The sequence below is a fragment of the Cnephaeus nilssonii genome, assembly GCF_951640355.1.
Source record: "Cnephaeus nilssonii genome assembly, chromosome: 3".
NCBI classification, from domain to species: domain Eukaryota; kingdom Metazoa; phylum Chordata; class Mammalia; order Chiroptera; family Vespertilionidae; genus Cnephaeus; species Cnephaeus nilssonii.
Window position 1 is genome coordinate 5739732 of NC_137074.1, and position 16434 is coordinate 5756165.

General features: G+C 39.8%; 1 protein-coding gene across 1 annotated transcript in view; it reads right to left on the reverse strand.

Annotated features, from left to right (window-relative positions):
- Positions 1 to 16434, reverse strand: part of DSCAM (DS cell adhesion molecule) — a gene marked incomplete at both ends in the record, with an annotated part of 461963 nt that overhangs the window by 140696 nt on the left and 304833 nt on the right. The window contains 1 exon segment of the mRNA XM_079762252.1: positions 10325 to 10444. Coding sequence (XP_079618378.1) covers positions 10325 to 10444 — 120 coding nt within the window.

Genomic DNA, 16434 nt, shown 5'->3' on the forward strand with positions numbered 1-16434 from the left:
TGCGCCTTCCCATCCCTTCTTTCTGCTTCAGATATTCCTGCCCCACCAAAGAGTTAAAGGAGATTAACAGTGTATGTAAGGGGAACTTTCACATGGAATACGGAGGACAAGCAGGATCCTTACAACAGGCCATTTCTATCAAAATAAAACTGCTGGAGAGGATACATGAAAAATAGGGTTTCATTGCTGTTAAGGATGAAGAAAGACAAAAGAATGTCACTTCCATTCTAACAATGAAAAAGAGACTATGATGTCGTATTTGTCTTTGAATGAATCATAAATTTGAAGCCACAGGCCACTAGGGAAACACTTAGTTGCAAAGACTTGAAAGCCCTGCCAGTAGATTTGGGTTATATAAACAATTTCATCTTTGGCTCAGGATGGGAGGACCAGGCCGTGGGCATAAAAGCAGGTAAAAAGTAAAGGTCTGGAAGTAACTATTCTTTCATGCACCATGGCCAGAATTCAATAAAATATTATGAGAAACACACAAAAATGTTCCCCCAAAAACACCTGAGAAGGAAACATGAACAGAACTTATAAAACAGAAAGTTTATAATAATTACTAGTAGCCCTGTGCATGAATCTGTGCGCCAGTAGCTCTCTGTGGGGCCTGGTCGCTCCGTGCCTGCTGCCCAGAGGCTCTCTGCGGCCCAGAGGCCCATCCACGGCTGGGCGCGGATCGCTTGCCTCGTCATTGTGGTGACAAAGCAAGCATTCCACCAGGCCGCTCATGCTGCCCGCTCCCCTGGGACTGAGGGACTCAAGTGGGGTTGAGAGGACTGGGCGCCACCATCTTGTGGCTATGAGTGCCGCCATCTTTGTGATGGAGTGATGGTTAATTTGCATATTACCCTTTTATTAGATAGGATGATTAATATTTTAACAATTTAGTTTATAATTAAAGTTTATGATAGTTAATTATAGTTTACTACTAGAGGCCTGTTGCACGAAGAGATTCATGCAATAGGCCTTCCTTCCCTTGGCTTTCAGCACTGGTTTTCTTCGGGCACTGGGACCCAGGCCTTCGCTCTGGCAGGAGTCTGCTGCCTTTGCTGCAGACGCTGACCAGAGTCTGCCTTCTTCGTCTTCGCTGCAGACTCTGGAGTCTGCAGTCTTCGTCTTCGCTGTGGCCAGAGTGCCGCTCCTGTAGATCCCTTCGCCCCCTGCTCTCCCTCTCATAGCAGGCATCCTGCCCTGCCCGGCCACTCTGCACCTGGAGCAGCTGGGTGGCCGCCATCTTTCGCCTTCTGATTTGCATATTCCCTCCTGATTGGCTGGTGGGTGTAGTGGAGTGATGGTTATTTTGCATGTTTCTCTTTTATTAGTGTAGATAGTTAATTATAGTCTATAATAATTATGGTTAATACAAAGAAAACTGATAAAGAAAATGAGAGGAACAAGAAACACAATGATAGGCATGAATAATTCCTTAAACAAGCTAATAAGCTCATTGGACACAGTGGAGGAAATAACTCATGAACTCAAAGCTAAGAAATAACCCAAATAAAATAAAAACTGATAAGAAGTGAAAAATACATAACAAATGGTCCTAGAGCTCTGGAACAATATCAAATGTTCTAATGTTAAATACTTATAGTCTCAAAAGAAGAAAGAGAGGGGCAAAAGAAGAGATATTTTAAATATAAAAAACTTCAATATCACTATCAATTAATTTAACTGACATTTATAGACCTACACACCCTGCAATAACAGAATATATATCAGTTTTGTATAGAAACATAACAGTTATTAAAAGAGACAACAATGTCCATACTACCCCAAGCAATCTACAAATTCAATGCAACCCCCATTAAAATACCAACGACATATTTCACAGACCTAGAATGAACTCCCCCAAAATTCACCTGGAATAAAAAAAAGACCCCGAATAGCTGCAGCAGTCCTAAGAAAGAAGAACAAAGTAGGCGGGATCTCAATACCAGATATCAAGTTATACTACAAAGCCACTGTACTCAAAACTGCCTGGTACTGGCACAAGAACAGACATATAGACCAGTGGAACAGAACAGAGAACCCAGAAATCAACACAAGCCATTATTGTCAATTAATATTTGACAAAGGAGGCAAGAGCATACAATGGAGTCAAGACAATCTCTTCAATAAATGGTGTTGGGAAAATTGGACAGATACATGCAAAAAAATTAAACTAGACCACCAACTTATTGCTGAAGCAATATCTTCACCGATACAGCGCCTAGGGCAATGGAAACTAAAGAGAAAATAAACAAATGGAACTACATCAAAATATAAAGCTTCTGTACAGCAAAAGAAACCATCAACAAAACAAGAAAGCCTACTGCATGGGAGAACATATTTGCCAATGTTATTTCCGATAAAGGTTTAATCTCCAACATTTACAGGGAACTCATACAACTTAACAAAAGGAAGATACACAACCCAATAAAAAAAAATGGGCAACGGACCTAAATAGATACTTTTCGAAAGAGGACATAAGGAAGGCCAAGAGACATATGAAAACATGCTCTAAGTCACTAAACATCTGAGAGATGCAAATCAAAACAACAATGAAGTACCATCTCACACTTGTCAGAATGGCTATCACAAACAAATCAACAAATGACAAGTGCTGGCAAGGATGTGGAGAAAAAGGAACCCTCGTGCACTGCTGGTGGGAATGCAGACTGGTGCAGCCACTGGGGAGAACAGTATGGAGTTTCCTCAAAAAACTAAAAATGGAACTCCCATTGACCCAGTGATCCCACTTATAGGAATATATCCCAAGAAAATAGAAATACCAATCAGAAAGGATATATGCACCCCTATGTTCATAGAAGCACAATTTACAATAGCTAAGGTTTGGAAACAGCCTAAGTGTCCATCAGCAGATGAGTGGATTAGAAAACTGTGATACATCTACACAATGGAATACTACGCTGCTATAAAAAGGAAGGAACACCTACCATTTGCAATAGCATGGATGGACCTGGAGAGCATTATGCTAAGCGAAATAAGTCAGTCAGAGAAAGATAAATATCACATGATCTCACTCATTTGTGGAATATAATGAACAACATAAACTGATGAACAAAAACAGATCCAGAGACAAAGAAGCATTGATCAAACCATCAAACCTCAGAGGGAAGGTAGGGGAGGGTGGGGGTAAGAGGGAGAGATCAACCAAAGGACTTGTATGCATGCATATAAGCCTAACCAATGGACACTACACCAGGGGGGTGAGGGCATGAGTGGAGTGGGGGTTGGGGGCCAATGGGGGTATAAGGACACATCTGTAATACCTTAATCAATAAATAAAATAAAAAGTGACAACACTGTAAGCCAAAAAATAAATTTCAGTATATTCTATAAGATAAAAATATCATAAATTATGTTCTATTTCCACAGCAAAACTAAAATTGAAAACCAGTAACACAAATATAGCTGGAAAACTCCCAAATAATTTTGTGCTATTGTTCGTTATTTTCTGCTTCTAATGGTTTAATCACGTTATGACAAGTCAACTTTCTGTCTTTCCTACTCCACAACAAGACCATCTTGCAATGAACTTCTCCATGTGTCAATCAATCCATCAATAGAGGGGAGGACATAGTGATAGCCAATCTCTTGGGTTAACTCTTGAAGGGGAAGTCTGCATATTTAAATGTTAAAAATGAGTTGCTAAGTTACTTAATAGAAGATGTGCCAATTTTAGTTCAACAGAGCCAGCTGGGGGTTAAATGTTTCCTCATCCATGTACACTACTAATCGTTTTGATCTTTATCAACACAGTATACATCTCACTTTAAATGTGCATAGATTAACTATTTTTGCTTGCTTGTTTTGCTTATAGATGTGCTTGAGCATCTTTTCATGAGTTATCTATCAGTTCTGTGTACTTGCCCTCTAGTGAACATTCCATCCATATTTCTTGCTCATGAGTCTATTAGACTTTTGTCTTTTTCTTCTTCTTTTGCCAAAGCACTTTGTGTCTTAAAAATGTTTCCATATCTCTATTTTATAAAAAATATGTCTAATTTTTTGTTCTTGCTGTTTTAATCGGGATTGAATGTTGAATGTCACTGGCTACCTTTTTGTCATCTATTAAGATGATCATTATTTTTCTCCTATAAAAATTAATTGTGCATTTTAAGGATTTGGTTTTACAAGTTATAAAATTCCTTCTTATGGATGAGAGGTACTTTGAAGCTTTAAAATCAGGAGAGAAGCCTGTAAGTTTGAAATGTTTAAACTGGGTCCATAGTTTGAAAGTCTGTAAAGGCTATCAATGCCTTTCTCAAAGTTAACAGCAAAGCGGGAGTCTGATCTTGTTTAAAACACATAACCTGAAAATTCAGACAAATGCAGGATTTAAATGATATATCAATCAGGCAGCAAACCAGGAAATCTCAAAATGCTATGGGATTTATGTAAAACCCTAAATTACAAAAACCCGGCAAATCTAATGAAATGCTGATAGAATATGAGAAAGTTACAGGACTGTTCATGTCAAAAATACATGTTTTCCTTTCCTCAAAGAATTTTCACCAGAAAAACATTTGTAATATTTGACGCATTTATACTAATGAATTACAATATGAAATTTAACATTAAGCCATCTCAATTAAACAGCAAAAAAGTCTTATCTATTAATACCTATCTGGAGAGAGAAACTGCCTCCTTAGGAAAAGGTCCAAATGAAGACAGAAATAAAGTATAAATGCATTTGAAAAACAACCCCCCCCTTTTTTTTTCACAGAAAGTGAACCTAACATGCAGGGTGACACCATTTATAAACCTGATCATGCTTTTTGCTAAAAAGAATAAGAAGGATGACAGTCCCAAGGTTTAGTACTTTTTTTTTTTTGAGGGACATGAACTTCCTCACAATTTGATAAAATTATCCGTCATTGACTTTAAATTCATCATTTATTATAAAGAGCAAAATTTAACAGAGTTCATACAATATTCAACATTCTGTAATCTGGTTAGCATAAGTAAACACTTTGGGTAATCAGCCAGAAGACACACTCTAGAAACCAGAAGTCATTAATTAGAAAGCGGTCCATTTTCTGAGGACAGCTGGGGTCAAGTGGGGACAATGTGGATGCTCTATGACATGAGAAGATAATGTTAAAGTGCTATGTAAGGCACATACCCAATTACAGGCTATGCTAACACTGTGTGGCCTTCCTTATTTATTGAGAAGATATGCCTAGCAGTGTTCGCAAGGACTGAGGGAGTGGGAAGAGTGGAAAAAGAGGGAAAAGAATAGCTCAGTGTCACCAAGGGGGCCCACTTGGAAGGCAGCAGCACATATTGGTTCGTCTTGTCTTCCATTCTTAAGTCTTCACTGGCCTGTAGTCTACTTTCTCTGCAGCCTTAATTCCCTCATCTATGAAATGGGAAGAATAACCCATTTCCATACTATATAGATTGTTCACACAAGGCAACAGAACAGGTTAACAGAAACCCATGTGAGCTATCTATGACAGTTTTGAAAAGGAAAAATAATGAACAGAGTATAATTGTATTACATATTAAATTATATTAGGGAGAGATGAACCTCCGATTTATGTGGTCATGATGCCAGAATAGATAGGTCGGTGTAACAGAGGGATAAAAGGACAGACTTCTGTAGACACATTTTTTTCCCCATAGATTATAAAACAATTCAAGTCCTTGGGGAAAGGTTGGGCTATTCAGTAAATGGTTTTAGGACAATTGGCTAGCCATGTGAGCGGATGATAATGACAATAATGATGATGATGATAACAGCTAATGAGTATTGACTCATCGCTGTGTGCCAGGCACCATAATAATAAATGCTTTCTATGAATCATCTACTCACTCATCACATTAAGCCCTTATTCTATTTGCTTCACATATGAGAAAGTGCTGGTTCATGCGGGTTAAGTGATCTTCCTGCAGCCAGATAGTGGTGTGTGTGTCTGAACTTAGCCCACAATCTTAACTGATGATTTCTCCTACTTCTCCTAGATTCCTACTTTCCTTATTTTTTTAAAATGAAGCCCAAAAATTTACTAAAGATTAATATATAAACAATAGGGATTTAAGGATGGCAGCATAAAGCCAGCATTTCTTCTCTTCCTGGAAACAATACAAAAGCAAATGGGAGAAAGAGAAATAGAAAATATAAACTCCATTTTGCATGGAAGTAGGCACCACAATAGCTAAAACGTTAACCACAAAATAGGTGACTGAGCAACCAGCCCTGTATACTGAGAAGTGTACAGACAGAAGGACAAGGAGAGGCGGACCATGGCTGTGACTCTGAGCAGAGAGAGGCCGAGACTCCTGACCCTGATCCCAGCCTCGTGAGCTCTCCTGGAGTTTCTCCATTTCAGTGAGTGGCACCTGACCAGGAATCAAACCGGTAGCCTTTCGGTGCACAGGATGATGCCCAACCAACTGCACCACAATGGCCAGGGCAGATGACACAATTTTAAATGCAAACTATTCTCCACTCCTCTCCCACCCCCAAAACCAGGCACACTCGGACTCTCGTCTTTGGACATTCCCATGACCAAAGCTCCCCTGGAGGTCAGAAGTGGCCCTGGCTGTGGGCAGCCAGAGAGCAACGGAAGCCCAGGCAGGCCATGGGCTGTGCATCGGCAATCTCTTTCATGAGCAGCCCCTTCCTGGCCCACAGCAGCTAACGAGGGGATAGCCATGGTCAAGACAGTTACTGAAACCCGTTCTCTCCACCATTAATGACATATATGTGCTTAGCTGTGCATTTCTGGGAGCACAGGTGAGGCCCACCAGGGTGTTAAGCCCTGATTTAAAACAATTTTTTTTTATTTTCAGATAAGAGGCCTCATTTGTTTGTGTAAAAGAACAAAAAATCAGGAGGCAGAATTGAATGTCTTAGAGTTCGTGTATCCAGACCCAAGGTCAAAAAATGTAATAACATTATTCTCAGTAAAGGTTGTTTCATTTCTGCAACAGCTGCCCTGAAGCCACTGCATTTACTCAGGAATGCTGCAGCCCAGGGGTGAATTGTTGCATCTCTCAGAGCCACAGGCAGAGTCTGTTTTGTCTGCGTTATTTTTGTCACATAAAAAGGAGCCGCACCTGTGCTCTGAGTGAGTATTTGATCATTGGAAATCGTTCCATAAACAAGGCAACACTTTTCTTAAGAAGTATCTCTATTATTTGGATAATTCGAATAACAACATGCAATATCTCTCTATTCGATTGGGGAACATTAAAAAATAAGCACAATGCTTGGTATTTTATTGGTTGTAAGGCGGGCAATGCGGTGAACTGTGGGAGAGTGTGCACATTAAAATTCTGGCCAGTGGTCACTGCATACTGAAGGCCATAGAAACTGCTTACTCTTTGAGCCAGCAATTTCACGTGTAGAAATTTATCCCTAGGACAAAACGGACACATCTACAAAGGTCAAGGAGGTAGAAGTCATTATGACATTTTTATAACAGTGAAAACCTAGAAAAAGCAAACACACAATATCCAGCAATAGTGTTGGACACACCTAATTGCCACTTGCCCATCCTCCCCTCTTACTCGGTGGCCTAGCACAAGTTGTGGTCATGAAGTCAGTATGCTCAGCTGCAACACAGCTTGCAGACCCACTATGGCTCAGGGTGACTTAGCCAGGGAGATGTTAGCAGAATTAATTAATGACACATTCTGGAAAGATCCGACAAGGGAGTTGACTCAGGTGGGAGTGGCAGCCCTCTCCCTTCGCTCTCCCTCCTCTCTGGGAATGTGGAAATGGCCACTGAGCCTTTTTAAAATTGATTTCAGAGAGAAAGGGAGAGGGAGAGAGAGAAACATCAATAATGAGAGAGAATCATAGATTGGCTGCCTTCTGCACGGCCCCTACTGGGGATCGAGCCTGTAACCTGGGCATGTGCCCTGACCGGGAATTGAACTGTGACCTCCTGGTTCATAAGTAGACACTCAACCATTGAGCAACACCAGCTCAGAGAGATATAACCAGTTTGGGTCCCTGGTGACTTAGAGGAGAAAACAAACTAGTCCTGAACTATCTACATCCAGACTCCTTGTGGTTTATTTCACTGAATTTAATCTTAACAAAGGCAAAAAGTAGGTAGATGTACTTATTGATGTATTAATATAAACTCTAGACATTAAAAAATCATATTGAACTCCCATATTTGTTGACAAGAAAAGACACTCTTAGCATATTGTTAACTGAAGAAAAAAGATTATAAGTCAGAAATATATGTCTGTCTGTCTATCTATCTATCTATCTATCTATCTATCTATCTATCTATCTATGCCTGGGGAGAGGTCTGAAAGGCTAAGCAAAAAATGTTTGCAGTAGTCATCTTTGAATGATGTTATTTCAGGGAACTTAACTCTTTTAAAATTCAGTTGGTTGCCATTTATAATTTTTTTCTTTGATGATTTTATATGACACATGAAATCTAAAGATAATAGGCTACTGTAGCTTAATTTGCACATCAATCATGGGAAGGAATAAATGTATGTAATGTCTATGACAGACAAAGCATTATTTAACCTGTGAAAAATACTTTTGCAAAGAAATAAGACACAGAGATGTGTGCAAGTACATAAATAAGAAATTTCCCAAGGGGGAAACAGAAGTGGTCAGTTAACATAGAACAAAACACTTTCAATAGCATTAGTGATATAAATATGCAATTAAAACAGAAAACTATTTCACTCATCACATTGTGAAGACAGAATAAAAAGATCTTATCTAATTGGCAAGAACGCAGGGACACCCACAACCTCATACTGCTGGTGGGAGTGTAAATTACGCTAACATTTTCCAAAGGGTTCTGGGCCTGTACAGACCCAAATCTTGAATGTGCTCATGCTATTTTATTGCTAGGAATTTAGTGGGAGAAAGCAATCACACTTATACACATTGCATTAACCTACACAGATGCTCATTGCCGTGGTGTTTATAGTTCTGAGAAACTGGACACAACCTAAGGGAGGCAGGGAACATTCACAGTGGCAAACGTTAGAAATAATTTTGAAGAAGAAAAGCATCACGGAAAATGTTCATAATATCATGCATGCACATCTATATAAACTAAATTCAATGTATGATGTTGATTTTTTTCCCATGTAACGCACCATGGGGCTTCAAAATAAGAAGTCACGTGGGCAGACACTCTGAGTAATAGGCTTGTATTTGTGAATAAACCACTTTTGTATGGACAATGGATGGGGCATGCTGCAGGGAGTAGCCTCAGAAGTTTTTATAAAAGAATTCAATTGATTTTCCCTGCAACCCAATGGTGTCTATGGTGTCTAGCACCTTCTTGGCTCCCTCTCTCCCTTTTTCCTGGAAGGAAATACACTAGAAGGGATTGTGGGAAGTGTGCCATTTGTTTATTTCATATTATTGTTATTTTCATAGTAAGAAAATGCAACACTGTATTTTAAACAGAAACATCCAGAATACAAACCATGATTAAATAAACATAAATAAATACACTCATAACAATTAAACATATACAGTAGGTCCCAGATTGTTACAAAAAGATTAAATTCATTTGTTTGTTTATCCAACTAGTATATATTTGATCCTCAACTACTATTTGATAAGTAAATTACTAAATGAGAACACAAAAACAACTTCCAGCATGTTCATACACGTAGTTAAAGAACCTTTCATGGGGAAGATGATAAGAGATGTAAGTCATATTTACAGTGTCCAGAATGGTTTCCCCATTAGTTTACACCTTGCACATTTCTATTCATGCCTTGTTTACAGTGTTACCTTAGAAAGAAACTGCTGCTTTGCCTTTGAAGAGAAAGCATGATTAGAAATGAAAGCTCAAAATAGACATTGGATGTGTTTGTTTTTGTATGTGATTTGTATAATCTAAGGTGACCAGTTAAATAAAACAATAAAAAAACCTTATTTTCAACCTTCTAAAACCACTGAATCTCATATGTATAAATACTGGGGAAATAAAGCTCCAAAATGAGCAATTCTGATGATTTCTACTTGTACTTCCCCCTATAGGGTTTGCAGAAGTCTCCAAGCAGCATGGTTATGCAGTATCTTTAGGCAACGCAGAACTGTCCCAGGTGCTGAAATAACTTACAGGAGTAACTTGCCTCCCCATTCATGATCTTTTCCAGGTCGTGTTATACACGAATATAACCGTCATGGTCTGAATAAAACACGGAGGCTGACTACTAGTGGTATGTGTGAAAGAAAGACAGACTTGGTGGAGCTGGGGACATATCTACTTACAGGAAACATCTTTGGAAGGACTACAAATTATCTAATTCTTTGGAATGTGCATATGTATGACAGACAACATGCAAACAAGTAACTTCATACCTTTAGAGAATTTCCACACGATTGTGGGTACAGGATAACCCTCGGCTGAGCAATTGAGGATGACAGCCTTGCCATAAATCCCGTCCTGGTCTCGTGGCTGAACCACAAACTTGGGAGGAACTGAAAAGAGAGAAATGTCACCAGTAATTCTGACAAGACCACAACTCATTAAAGGTATGATTTTAAGAAATCCAACAATTTAGTGAACATTAAAACACAAAGAATGTTTTATATATATGGAAATTAAAAAAACAGCATTTGCAATTTGGGACAAATTAGGGACGCTATCTCACTGCAGGCAACTTTTCTTATTTATACCAATGAGCTTTTGCAGATGGAGTTACTTTGCACTGGGGAGAACTAGAGTGTGGGAGTTGGGCTACACCAAGGGACTGTGACATTTTGTTTTTGATTTGTTTTGGAAGATCTTCAGGAATCTACTCCATGGAAAATAGAATCGGAACCACAATTTGAAGAAGAGATAAAACATATTTGCTCATCAAAGAGTAATTATCAAGATTAAGTATTCCTCTTGGTGTGAACTGCTCAAAGCATTTGATAATTACTCTTCCTGAAATAGGAGATGAAGGGAGAATGAAAAGGCATTTCCTAAAGGATAAAGAACAAAGCACATTACTGAACTTCTCTCAAAAATATGATGAAGACACATAGACCGTTATTCCTGATGTCAGCACCCTTCTTGGTCAAAGGGGGACTGTGGAGGCTAGTTGACGTGAGGTACCACGATGGCTTTATAGTATAGCAATTTAAGAAACAGATTAAAGCTATATAGTATAGCTATTTAAGAAGCAGATTAAAACTATATAGTATAGCTATTTAAGAAGCTTGAGTTTTGTGTGGTGTTGGAAAAATTCTATTTCTCTGCAAAACATCATTGAAAACATACCTGCCAAGGGAAAGCAGGCGCTTTGAGTTAAGGTATTGTGATTTTAAGAGCATTCAAGTCTTCTCTTAAGGAGAAGATATGGATTCTTCTAGGATCTGCAGGTGTTAGAATCTTGGAATCTTTTCCAGCAGGGCAACGATGAATTATGGGATGGGCTTTCAAGGAGGCAGGATTATGTGAGAGGAAACGGATTATGTTGTTTATATTACACACTTAGCAAATATGGGTGCTCTTCCTCTCTTTCTCACAACTCCTTGAAAAGCTAACTTTGTGTGCCTGCAATTTTCAGAATTCTTCATTCTGAAACAGAAACATGAACCTATATGTACATGTAGGTAGATAGGAGTTCCAGCCACCACATGAAATGACTGGGAGGAAGATCAGAGCCTAGGTTCACAAGGAGCTTAGAAGCACACTGAAATTAACTGAGCCATAGTGAAGGTCACTTGGGCCAAAAAATAGCCAAGGAGGGGAGAAAAATATCAAATAAAAATGAGGCCATTAGGGTGAGCCCTAATCCAATCTGACTGGTGTTCTTATGAGAAGAGACGATTAGGACACACAGACAAAAACCAGGCATGTGCCCAAATGGAGAAGAGGCTGCCATCTGCAAATCAAGGACAGAGGACTCAGAAGAAACGAAACTTGCCAACACTTTAGGACTTCTAGCCTCCAGAATTGTGAGAAAATAAATGCCTGCTGTTTAAGATACCCAGTCTGTTGTATTTGGTTATGAGAGCCCTACCAAACTAATACAGTAGTCATCCTAATGTCTTGTTGTGGTTTTGATTTGCATTTCTGATGAGTATCTTTTTAGGTACTCATTGGACATGTGTGTGTCTTCTTTTGAGAAGTGTCTGCTCAAGTCCTTTTCCATTAAAAAAAAAAAGACACAAGAAGCAGCTGTCAATGGAACCCACTCCCATGTTTCTGGAAGAGACAATGAAATGAAGGCAGGGAGTACAGAGCCAAAGGGTTAAATCTCTAAATCTGTTACTTCCTGTTAGATGATCTTGTGCAAGTTATCAAATGTCTTTTAACTTTAATTTTCTTATGTGTAAACGGGGACTAATGACATCACTCATCTCATAGGATTGGTGTGGGGATCAAATGAACTAAGATTATAAATGTTCTCAGAACAGTGCCTGAGTCTTGCAGGGGTGCTGGTTAATTTAGGATATTCAGGTAGGTATAGCTTTAACATAACACAGTTCCCAACTCACAAGTTAATTAAGTTACACAGTCAATGGATCTCTTCAATATTGCTTATCTGGAAGCAATTTTACTTCACTTAGATGATATTCTGAGTCAAGTATATTTAATAAAATGTAAATATATTTAAAATCAGGTGATCAGGGAGGACTACCTCACAGTGAATTTCTAGGAAAATGCTAGAGAATTTATAGAGCAAATTTTTCTAATAAAAATAATCCATCAACCTCAAGGATAAATTACAAGGTGTAAGACATCATGCCATATTATTCTTGCTGAGGTACAAGGCAAATATGCAGTCATCTACATTCTATGCTTTATTTGGCTCAAATTCTGCTAAGAGCAAGGAACCCCTTGTCAGATATGCAGGTAACTAATCTCTTGTATTTCCTCTGGAAGAATGTCTAATTATAATTGATCCATGACCACTCACATTAATTTGGTTTTAATCCAAAGGGATGTCACTTAAAAACTGATCAAAGAGGTTTGCATGGGAAATAACCATTGACATATTGTGAGTGTAAGGTAATTACAGATGGAAATTGCCCATAAAATTGAGAATTATCTTTCATATCCCTCTTTCATCTCTTATTATAGGTACTGATGATTCTTGGCAAATATAGAATTTATCCTCAAATTCTGTGTATTTTCATTGTCATGCCCTAGTCATGACAGGTAGACAGGGTGCATGGTAAAGTGCCACAAACCTTCTGCCTATCTGGTTTCAGCACCCCTGGGCTGAACAGTTCCACACATTTAACCAGCCCAACTACACAGGACCATGAGTCTCTCTTTGCTGTTTTAGGGCCTTCTCTGAAGTCTCAAATGCTTACTCACCTTCACTGATGCAACCCAGAAATGTGGGAGACCATCATACATCATTGAAGGACAGGATATGGGATAAATGCCCTGCCTTTCCATCCTGCAATCCTGTAGGACAATTCTAGGGCAAGTTCAATGCTTGTGCTTCTCAAACATTAGAGGGCATCAGAATCACCCAAAGAGCTGATTACAACACAAATAGATGAACCCCATCCCCAGAAAGTCTGAGTCAGTAGATCTGAGGTGGGATCCCAAGATTCGGCCTTTCTAATAAGCTCCCCCGTGAAGCTGAGGCTGCCGGTCCAGAATCCATGCTTGGAGAACCACTGTTCTTTGTGATTCCTTGGAGGATTTCCACCCCCGCCCCCAAATGACCATCAGTGTCCCACAGCATCAACTAGCTTATTAAAACAACTTTTATTGACTTGTACTTCCTTTCTGATCTTATTTTCCATTTTCTCATTCTGGGATGCAGGAACTGCATATCAAGTATGAGATTTGCAGTTAATTCTGGACCTCACACTCTGCTTTCAGACAAGGCTGATAATGGTACTTATCTGGATTTCTGAAACAACCTCCAAGATGGTCTGCCTGCCACCATTCTCACACAATGACCTGAAGGATCCTTCTAAGACCCAAATTGGATGGCTGTGACTTCCCTGTTTAAAATCATCAATGCATCTCATTGTTTCTTGATACAATCCAGAACCTTACAATATTTTTAAGGCTTTTCATGAATTTGGTCCTTGGTCTCCAGCTTAGTCTCTTGATGTTCCCCTTTTGGCATATTAAAATAAAAGCTCTCTTCTTGCATTCCATCCTTCACTCATTGCATACATCTTTTCATTTGAATTCTTGAAGATGATAGCTGCTTTAAAACGTTGCCTGCTAATTCCAACATCTGTGTGTCCATTAGTCAATTTTTTAAAATTCCTTCCTCTTATTTATGGTTCACATTTTTTGTTTCATTACATCCTATCTAATAAAAGAGTAATATGCAAATTGACCATCACACCAAGACACAAGATGGCCACCCCCATGTGGTCAAAGATTGCTGCCCCCATGTGGACACAAGATGGCCACCACAGATGGCCTGCAGGGGAGGGAAGTTGTAGGAAGTTAGGGGTGACCAGGCCAGCAGAGGAGGGCAGTTGGGGGTAACCAGGCCAGCAAAGGAGGGCAGTTGGGGGGGGGGGGGTCCAGGCCTGCAGGGGAGGGCAATTGGGGAGAACCAGGCCTGCAGGGGAGGGCAGTTGGGGAGAACCAGGCCTGCAGGGAGGGCAGTTGGGGGGACCAGGCCTGCAGGGGAGGGCAGTTTGGGAGGACCAGACCAGCAGGGGAAGGCAGTTGGGGGGGGACTCAGGGCTGCAGGGGAGGGCAGTTGGGGGGGCCAGGCCTGCAAGGGAGAGCAGTTGGGGGGTATCAGGCCTGCAGGGAGGGAAGTTGGGAGCCAACAGACTGAGGGCAGTCTGGAGCCAACAGTCCAGATGTCCAACTGCCCTCCCCTGCTGGCCTGGTCCTCCCCAACTGGTCCAGTGGGATTGGGCCTAAACCGGCAGTTGGACATCCCTCAAGGGGTCCCAGATTGGAGAGGGTGCAGCTGGGCTGAGGTACAACACCCCCCTCCCCCCGTGCATGAATTTCGTGCACCGGGCCTCTAGTATCTAATAAATGTGTGTAAGACATTGTGGATATTCTATGCTATTGAGAGTCTGGATTTTATTGTTTTGTTTTTAAGAGTATTGAATGTCATTTATGCAGAAAGTTAATTTAATGGTGGAGAAGTTTTATCCTGGAAAGGCTCTCTTTCGGCTTTTTTTATGGCTTGTCTAGAGTAGCCTTTATTCCAGGACTAGATTAGCCCTACTCTTAATATGTGGCCTCTGAGATTTCAACTAATTCCTCGTGAGTTCTGTACTCTGGTTAGTCAGCATTCCTATATTTTCCAGCACTGTGTAACCTTTTGGATCTTTATTCATCTCACATACTCTTGGTTTTTGTTCTCTGCTAGATTTCATGGAGTCTCAGCATGTGCATATGAAGTGTAACAATCAGCTAAAGATTCAAAGAAAGCAGTATACAAATTTTTAGTAATTGATATTTGGACAGTTCCTTATTCTCCAGTACTCTGCCCAGCAAAATCCAGAGCCTCAATAGTTCTAAATTCCTATCTCTGTCTTCTCCACCCAGAAAGATCACTGTTATCCCCTGTCAGGGTTTAGAAAGTGCTCCAGGAAGAAAGCTGGGGTGAATTTGGAGTTCAACTCATATACTTCCCTTCTCTCAAGGATCACAGCTCTGTGCTGCTGTTCCACTCCCTGAAAATGGTTGCTTTATAATTTTTTTTGTCCAGTTTTATAGTTGTTTTCAGTAGGAGAATATATACATTACCTATTACTCTCTGGTGGCCCCATTCAATAAAATTTTAAATTAGTGTTTCAAGTTAGTTGAGCCAAAATCTGCCTCCATGAAATTTCCAATCATTTCTGTTGCTTCTCTACCTTCTGAACCTCACACACTTGAACACACACACACACACACACACACACACACTATGCTTAATACTATATTGGTTTGAACAAATTCCACTGATGCAAAGAATTCAATCCCAGTTTATTAATTCCTAGACAATATAATTATTGTCTCTCTATCTTGCCACATATTTTTTTCTCTCTATTGACTCATTCCAATCAGCATGTAAGCTTCCTTTGTTCCATGTTCATCTCTAACTTCTCCACATTCTGCTGCCTGTCATAGCAACATACCTCTAAATATGAAAATAGTTGCTTTTTCTTGAATTCCCACACATTCATTCATCCCCCTTTCTTAAGCCCTACTAATCAGGTATTTACTGCAGCCATGCCACTCTTCAAGGCCACAAATAATATCCATCTTCCTAAACCCAATGACCAAGTATAGTTTTTTCCTCTTTCTTTCTCCTAGTGGGCTTTGATATATTGTATGACCTATCTTTCTTGATGCACTTCCTATTTTGTTTTCAAGAGCCCACAGTCCCTTGGATTTCTCCTGTTTCACTAGTTGTTCTTTCTTCCTGTCTCCTTTGCTGATTCCTCCTCTTATTCTGGAACCTTAAACATTGGAATGCCTTAGGTCTAGACCCTCTGTTACTCCCACATCATTGTTTCCCTTGTCACAATTGTTATTACTT